Raw genomic sequence first — 9207 nt, 5'->3', positions numbered from 1 at the left:
AAGCAGCTCCTAAAAAAAAATAATACTTGTCCTATCTTTCATTTCTTCCTGGGTTATTTTAAACCAGACTTTTGCACCTCCAGATATATTATTTTAGCTTAAAGTCCTGGTCCTGGTGGACTTGATCAGGATATTTTCTAGGTAAAAAGACAGCCAGGACAGAGCTCTTCTGAAGGAAGTTGATTAAAAGTGTTGATCCTCGTTAGGTGTACCTGAGGACATTACGCTGTCTGGGAACTGCACTGCTACTCTCTAGATAGGTGGTTTTAGTTTAGTTTTCTAAGGCAGGTCAGCATATGTTATTGCACTATAAACTCACTTTGAACCCTTTAGCCCACTTCAGCTGTTTTTCCCAAGGGGCTGTGTTTTCAAAGAGTCTGGAGTTGTAGTAGCGTGAGGAAAACTGGTCACTGGTGGTGTCTACAGATGGGTAACCCAGAGCATTGCCTCACAGAGGGAAAGTCAGGCAGAACCCAGTCCTTACACGTGGCGATGGGCAATGAGAAGTTGACCAGTCAGCATCGATGTAGTTGTGAGCCAGCCCAAGGACGCGCTGCACCTGGCCTAGACAAACCAGTCATGGGCGAGGTGGGACCAGAGGACATGAAGTGGGGGGAAGGAAAGAGCTGGAGCACGGCGGGGAAAGGCCACCAGGGGAGAGCTGAAGTGGCTGCAGCGGAGGGGTGCACGTGTGGGTGTTAAGGGTGTGGGGCACAAATCTCCAGAAAAGCAGTCGGTGTTAGTTCTGCTGCTCATTGAACAGCTTGCTGTCGGATAGCTTTACACACTCAATGCAATGAATATGTTTGCAGCCATTGGTAGGTACAGTCTTTCCAAAGGCATCAAACCTCATTTCCTGCAGTTTTGCTCTTTTTGAATTGGGTAAATGCCTGGGTTATTCGCTGGGAACTTGCCTGGCTCTTGTGACCAGGGTTACCATTAGGGACTCCCACCTTTATTGCGTAAGTCACTCATACAGTAATAGCCTGAACTTAGACTTAATACAACGTAGGTCACGCAATCCGACAGCCCTGTTTGGTTGCCATGCAGTGAACTGGAAAAGGAAGGACAGAAATAATTTTATAACTCATGAGGTCAGATTCTCAGAATGACGTGCAGGAGCTCCAGAAAGCAAGACCAGTGGTTTCGTAGCCCAAATGTGGGAGTTTATCATCAATGGAGATGAGTTCTTCCTTTTCATCGAGAAGCTGGAGCACTACAGGGCAGTAACTACTTTAGGTTACCACATTGATGAGGATATAGAAATGGTAGAGTATTACAGATTGAAATATGGGGCTTCGTGATTTTTTTCTTCTTGTTTACTTACTGAAGTTGCTGTAATATGGTGGATATTGCCTGCACAAATTAATACGTACAACCTAAGCATATGACACATCCCTAAAGACTGCAGTATATTAATAGACGTCATCATCTATACATTTCTTCTCTCCATAGTAGATGGCAGGATAGTCTCAAAAACTGATAATTTTTCATCTTGAAAACCATATTCTCTGGTCTCCAGTATAACTGAGGCTGATATTAGTTAAAGAAGGACTTAATGAATTATGTTAGAGCTAAATAAAAACTGGCTCTTAACATGCTTACTGCAATAAACAGCTATGGGTTTTTTTTATTGCTCAGTCATTATTGGGTCAGTGAGAGCACCGCAAAGCCTGAGCCTTATGCTAGGACCCCAGTGCTGCTCAGCTGAGATTTACGGAGTCTGGGGATGAGAAGGCATTTTACTGAGGTCTGCTGGCAGAGACCTGTGTGCTGACTCCAGGTCCGCCAGGTCAGCTGGACACCTCGCGTTGCCTTCCTGGGCAGCAATGAGGCAGTGCATGACCGTTGCTGCCTGAGGGATAGAGAGACTCAGAAATGCAGGGTTGCCTGCAGGAGGCATCACGTGTCAGGACAAGGCACAGGAAAAATTGGCTTGTGGTCCAGTTCCAGACTGAAGTCCTCCGCTAGATTGCCTGCTTCCAAACAGGTAGAGGCCAACATTGTCACAATTCATAACCCATTTCTTACCCCTTCTGCTCATGAGCCTGGACACCATAACCTGCTTATATCTGTTAATTCTTTATACTTCATTGCAAAGACAGCCTTCATGTAAGCTGTGACACTAAGATGAATGTTACAGAAGGAAAGGGGAATCAACCCATTTGTGATTCACAAGCGATCTGGGAAATCACGAAAGATTTATGTTGTCCATGAAGAACTTGCTAAACCAGATTGTGTGAAGATTGCAATTATGTAGCTGCTGACTATGCTGCAGGACACCTTTTGTTACCCATGAGAATTTTTTATTTGAGGTAGAGCGTGAAATAGTCATGTGAAGACATGAGTGTATGCAAACTACCATTCGTCAGAAAAAGGGAAATTTAGTCATATATTTAGCAGTCATTTCCCCTTTTTTGGGAAATCCAAATACATATTTTTTCCCTCTCTCTCTGTCTCGGTTTCTTTCATCCTCACTGTACGGAAGGAAAGAAAGATGGGTCTAAAATGTCGTTTGGTTCTGACACAAATCTGATTGGGCAATGAGAGACAAATTTCCGCTGTGTGTTGAGCTAAACCCTATATAAGGTCCTCACTACCGATTTTCAGTCTTAAATCTTTTCATGAGAAGCCAATGGCTGGAAGACTGCAGAACCACAGGTAAGTGAATCTGATGGAAATTCAGGAATGAAAACCTCCCCATAACCCTCAGCTTGTGTAGGGCTTATGGAGACTGTAGATACTAAACCAAAAGGTCTGGAAAGCTCTGAGCAAAATAACCAACTAGTTTCATCAGGCAAAGGACCTAACGAGAGAGAAACTCCCCTTTTACAAGGCATTCCGTGTGAACCATGGGGCTTGTTAACGCCGCAGACAAAGCCATTGGCACCGAGTCCAGGTGTATCCATGAGAGGGGCTGCAGCTCCATGCCCTGGAGAGCTTTGCAGATCTAGCAATAGCGGAGGCAACCCATGGTTATGAAACAGTATTATTGAGCAAGAGGTTGGCTTTGTGGTGTTGTAGAGATGATAATAAGCTGGAAGCAATTTATTATAGTCAAGCTATCAGTTGTCAGACAAATATAGCTACCACTGAAGGGAGAAATTTGGATTAAAACCGCATGATAAATATGAGCGTGATGGGATACACAGAAGATGCCCGAAGGTGAGTACCTACGCATATGACTGTGTTATATTGGTAGAAATAAGTTTTTGCTTTTGGGTACAATTTGAAGTAGTTGTCTGATCATTTAATACTCATCCTATGGGACAATCTTAGTGTTAGGCTAATGTTAAATGCATGCAATTTGTATTTCTGTATATATAATGGAAATAGTATGTATCGTGTATATATGCACTGTCTTACACATAAATACCTTACACAGAGTGTAAACTGGTGCCTACATATAGCATGTTTTATATATTTTTGCCTGTGGTACACTGAGATAACACATAATCAATCAACTGAGTAGCAGCAACTGAAGCCTCGTGGCAGACCAGAAAGCACCCAGTGATGTGCCCAGAAGTTGCCCTGGCCATGCCAGGCCGATACAGATGACAACTAACGAATGACTGGCAGTGGAGGGTTTTGTTTCCCCTTAGCATCACCATTTGTAGGACAGGTTGTTCAGGGTTTTCCTCACCTTTTTTTAGCACAGATGGTAATAGTGAAAACTCACTGAAAACTCATTTGCGCACCACTGGCAAGACGGGTGTGCATGCTGTGGGAGTCAGAATTTTTTGTCCCAAGAGAAACATTTGTTGGAGACTTGGGAAGCTTGGCCCTGGTTATAGAAGGAAGTTTGGCTGTGGCCTGATCTATGCTAGCTGGCCTGCTTTGGTAGCCATAGTGGGGAAGATAAAGTGACACAGGATTTCACGAGGTCCGTACAACCTTGGGAGACACCTGTAGTGGCTCCTTAAGGAGCTAAAGTCTATTCTGTTGCATCTTTGCTCCTGTGTTCACCCAAGCTACACTACAGCTAGCTCGGAACGGCTGACCCGCGCCTTAGTCACGTCTTATTGCAAAATAAGCAGAGCTGGATTTTTCCACCTGTAGCTGTTGCACCGAAAAGCCGTGGAGACAGCAGGATCTTGTGGTATGTCACTTACATCTCCTGGAGTGAAAGGAAAGGGACAGAAGTGATGTGTTTGTGTTAAGCCAGATGCTCTTATTTCCACACGTCAGCCCCCATAAAGTAGGGATGAAGAAGCCTTTCTGCTCACTAAGGGTGAATGAGGTTCAGACTGAGGAAAAAAACAGTTAACTCTTAAGTTAATGTTCGGGATATTCATTGTATCCTCTGTCTTGTAATAAATTTCCCTGTAGATTTCAAGACACTTTCCCTCGGTTGTGTCCTTGTGCTTTCCTCTGGGAAAAAATGCGTGGGCTCTTCTTTGTCCTGGTGACGTGCACGGCAGGCGCCTCCGCTTTCAGACTCCAACAAGTCAAAGGCACAGGTAAGAACACGTTTTGTGTCCTTTTTTCTGTCTCCCTCTCCCTTCTTTTCAATGTGCCTGGCTGACAGTAATGTAAAAATATCTCTGATTTATATATAGAAAACTGCCTAGATCACACCGTGTATTTCAAACACTACTATGAACTGCACGGAGAACCTGTGGTTCTGAAATGCCCTTCCCCCACATACAAACATTTGGATTTTTCTGCCTTGACCCCTAATATCACATGGTATAAAAACGGTTCAAAAACCATGATATCAGGAAGAGATGAAGATTCAAGAATTTGGGCAAAAGGAGATGCACTCTGGTTTTTACCAGCAATGCTCGAAGACTCAGGAGTATATATCTGCACCAGAAGGTGGGTATTTGAAAGAAAATCCAGTGCACTAACAAGATGACTATGCCTAAAGTACATTAGCTTGATTCTAAACTCCAGTTATGTTCAGCGCATGTCTGGATAAGGTAATTTCCTTGCCAACTTTACTAGAGAAAAAAATGTGGAAAATCAGTACTCTTAAATGCCTTGTGTGTCTCTCATAGACATATATACTGAAAACCGGATAAATTGTGACACAGTATTGCTGCTCTAGCTATGATCTCACAAGGAAATAGTGTACAGAGAGTTTGTTCTAGCTGATTTATGAGCTGGTCAGGGCTGTGGTGAGGGGTGACATGCCACAGACAGGGAATTCTGCAGAACTCAACCCTTGTGTTACAGCTCCGGAGAAGCAAACAGCTTTGTCTGTGCTTCAGATTGCCTTAGGAAGCAAGACACCAGTGGTGTGGACCAAGTCTCCACCAGTGGACACTGCAGTGGCTTCCTTCTTCCCTCTTCCTTATCCTTGGTCTTTACTTTTCTTCTGCTTCACATTTTAAACCAGAATTTGATTGCCTTGTTATTGCTGGAAGATCTTTCATGAGACCCGATGTGTATTTACTAGACTGGTACCAGACTTGTGATATTGCAGTGCGTTGAGTCTTGAGTGTGGCTTTTTTTCAGTCTTATGGGTCATTTTCTTCTGAGAGTTTACAACCTGACAGCCCCTTGTACAGTTTCAAAAGAGGTACCAGGGTCTGGATTTGTGGGGGACTGAGGAAGGCAAAAATACCCATCACCATTAGAGCCCAAACTCCAGAAGGTCTCCCAGGTCCTTCTCCCCTGCCAGCTCCTCCGTCCAGTCAGTTTCCCAGTACATCCCAGGCAACTGGCACCTTGTTGTGGGGCCTATAGTGGAAAACACAGCTCTACATTCCTGGAGCTGTCTGTGTAGAGCGCAGTTTCCTTGCTGGCAAGGCCGATCTTGTGAGTGTTATGTGTCACCAGTAGAAGAGATGGACAGGCAGAACTCAATAAATCATGCTCAGTATATTAGATCGGCCTTTCCACATGTCGTAGCGGTGATTGCAGTGGTGGGGCAGAAGAGGAGACTTCAGCAGTGAGTCCAGAATAAAAAAAGGTTGTAAATATTGTCCTAGAGCACAGAGTAGATGCTTGAGACCATGAAGGGTGTTTTTAAATCCCCTTTCTGGACTATTCTGGTTCAGTTCCTCAACCTGTAACACTGTGGCAGTGTTACTGACAGCTGTAGTAAAATGCTGTGGAACCTGTTGCAAAAGACATGCAAGAGCTGAGTGCATAGCTTCATTGCTAACATTATTACAGGATGAATAAAGTTAAACCAAATTGCATTTTCTTTGCAAACCATCCCACAGGGAAACCATCCCATTTTTTTCAACATCCTGTAAAATGAGGGTAGAAGCAAATTACCACAGATCTCTGCTTCTGCTGAGCAAGTATTTTGGATTTCAAGGTCCAACCTCTAGGTCACAGCCCATCACAGTGCTCCAGCAGTAGTGCAAGTCCATCTGCCCACAGCCCCCAAATGCTCTCCAGTGGGTCGCAGTCTGGATCCCCCGGCTTTGCTGGCCCTCGCAGGGGTCAGGCACTGCCCTGGGTGGAGGCATCTCCGAGACAGGCTTTCAGAGGTTGTAAAGAACATAGTTTAATCACCTATTTCTGCCCAGTTTGGTCCTCCTTGGGACTGGAAACAATTGTCACTTGGGGCCAGAAAGAAAAGTTAAATATTGCAAAACTTTCAAAGCAGGACTGCCTCCTTTTCTATGTGAAATAATATGTACTTATAGAAATGCCTACTGGTTGTGCAATAGTAACTGCAGATGTATTTTAATACTTGCTTCAAGGTTTTTATTTCATCTTTAGGTTCCAATCATTAGGGTTTTCACAGTGAAAACACCTTTCAAGGAAATGGTGGAGGAATCATGACACACCTGTTTAGGTGGACATGTTCCCTCTCCTTGCAAAATTAAAATAGTGCCTTAGCCTGGTGGTGCACAGCAAACTTGGTGTACAAACAAAAGGGAAAAAAAGAAAAGACTGAAGCTTTGAGGCAGACCTGTGTCAGCGACATATGTCAGCAACATGTTTAGATTGTGCCAAATCCCAGTACCCAGTATTTTCCAGCATCCCTCCTAGTGTGATCTCAGTCTTGGCCTCTCAGAAATGGCTAAGGAGGGAAACAGAGGCCGGGTGTCACTCAAGTTGCCCTCTCCGCTGGTGGGTGTTCACTTCTCCCCACTCTGTCTGCAGGAACTCCTCCTACTGTGCCGAGGTCTCCATCCACCTCACGGTCATGGAGAAAACAGCTGCTCGGGAGATTGCCTATCTCCAGGTCCTCTTCACTTTCACCTCTGGAAAGATTGTTTGCCCTGACCTATGGGATTTTACACCAAACAGGACAAGCCTGGAGCTCAAGTGGTACAAGGTAGAACTTTCAACTCCTCTTTGTGCAAAACCTAATCCCAATGCATTTGTAAAGGCACATACATTCCCGCTTTCTGTTTTTCCTGAACATCACGTTGGTAAAGTCATGAGCATTTTAACATTATAGCATAATATACTGGGAATTGGGGGGCAGATGTATATATTGTGAGAAAGGTTTTCCAGGGTGGACTCAGCATGGGGTGAAATGCTCCATGTTATATGCTCTAACAGGCAGCATAACTATTTTTAAAGACAGATTACCTACCCTGACCCCAGGGTTTGCTACCTCAGATTAGGCCCTTCTCTTTGGTGCTATGCTTCTTTTTATGGCACCTCTAGTGAATCCCACAAAGCAGGACCTCCCAGTGATGCTTCCCCAACGTGAGCTGTTCAGATGTGGTAGCTTTCACTAATCAACTGTAATACAGCATTTGGAGGTACTAGATCCATCACACAGAATTTACGGTGGTCTCTTGCCTAACTTGCTAGTCCATGGTTTTTCAACTAGGCAAGCCTGGTTTTGCTGGAAAGGTCAAATATCCCTCACGTGACCAACTTCAACTGTCCAGTCTTGCACTGGACAGCACGGGATTCTGATATTTTCATAACTCCTTAGTTTAGCTTTTATTTACACTTGCAGTACGATCGTATGCTCTGCCTTGTGCAGCTATCATCCTTACCATCGGATGCGATACCCAGGCTGGCCTTATACAGCAGCGCCGGTGTCGTGGTTGGTACCATACCAGCAAAACATCCTTGCTCAGGTTTTCCTTCAGAAGCAGGCTATAACCCACTTATTTAAGTAAAAGGCTCTCATCCCCGTCTCCCCGCTACAACTGTAGTTCTAGCTACAACTGTCAGAAAGAGCTCACCTGCCTTCATGGAGCAGGAGCATCATTGCTCCTAGAAGGGCTCCAGTCCATCTGTAAATAGAACGTTGGTGATACAGAGCAGGAATTTGTCACAGTTTATGAGATCACATAGGGCAAGTAATAGTTTTCTGAAAACCTGCGTGATTGCTAAAATGTATTTGTCTTAGAAGAATGGCATAGAATATCACTCTTATGAGGTCAGGTATGGAGAGTAATAGTGTTGTGAAAACCTTCATGGTTACTGAAATGGTTTTGTCTTAAAAGAATGTCTTAAGTGATTACTCTTAACTAAAACAACTAAAACTCAGGAAAGAGTCTGTTAATATCTTTTTCATCTTAAAATGTGGGCTTTATTGAAAAGCCATACACACACTTCATAGATAGATTGAAATAGGGACTCTTCACACTTCACGTAGTGCCTCAGACCATTTTAGAGACAGACACACACTTGAAGAACTTGCCCTTTGGTGGGAAAGTGGAACCGCTCAGCTTTCACAGTGATAAGTGAACTTTTAATAAGAGGGAGACGGGGATAAGTAATTTTGTCTGGGAGTTGCACAGGGTGTAGCCACACCAGTCTGAGCCATAACACCAGTTGCTGTCCTTTCTCCAGGATGCTCTGCCTTTGGAAGATGCCGGTGAAAAATTCGTCATTCTGAAAGGTTCGACTTCTCTGATCATGACTTCTGTGCTACCAGCGGACGCTGGCTATTACACCTGCAAGATGGCGTTTCCATATGGAGGTGCAATGTATGAAATCACCAGAACAATTCAACTGAAGACTGTTGGTAAATATTGTCCCCTCAAAACATGACAGCGCTTCAGAAAATCTCTTCTTTGTTAAATGAAACTGAGGAGAAGAACCCGCAGTCGGCCTCTCGGCGCTGCCACGGGAAGGGGGACACCACGGGTGCCTGTTTGGGCACTGAGGAGTTTCCCACAGCACCCCAGCCAGGGGTGGGCTCACCCCTCTCTCTGCCTGACCGGCAGCAGAATCGCGGGAGGCAGAACACCATGTGGCAAGCGCCTGTGGGCGCTAAACCGCGTAATAGATGTCTTTGGGGGGGTGGGGGGGGAAGGGGGTGGTGTCACC

At 44.7% G+C, this 9207-nt stretch overlaps 1 protein-coding gene across 1 annotated transcript in view; it reads left to right on the top strand.

The window, feature by feature from the left end:
• The first annotated feature begins 3139 nt into the window (after positions 1-3139).
• Positions 3140-9207, top strand: part of IL1R2 (interleukin 1 receptor, type II) — a 12726-nt gene continuing 6658 nt past the window's right edge. Inside the window, exons 1-5 of the mRNA XM_009883116.1 lie at positions 3140-3165; positions 4330-4460; positions 4560-4818; positions 7069-7243; positions 8728-8902. Of these exons, the coding sequence (XP_009881418.1) occupies positions 3140-3165; positions 4330-4460; positions 4560-4818; positions 7069-7243; positions 8728-8902 (766 nt within the window). The remainder of the gene's footprint in view (positions 3166-4329; positions 4461-4559; positions 4819-7068; positions 7244-8727; positions 8903-9207) is intronic.

Source organism: Charadrius vociferus, unplaced genomic scaffold (genome assembly GCF_000708025.1).
Source record: "Charadrius vociferus isolate BGI_N301 unplaced genomic scaffold, ASM70802v2 scaffold92, whole genome shotgun sequence".
In the NCBI taxonomy this organism is placed as follows: Eukaryota; Metazoa; Chordata; class Aves; order Charadriiformes; family Charadriidae; genus Charadrius; species Charadrius vociferus.
The sequence above is the reverse complement of the archived record's forward strand: the minus strand, read 5'-3'. Positions and strand labels throughout refer to the sequence as shown.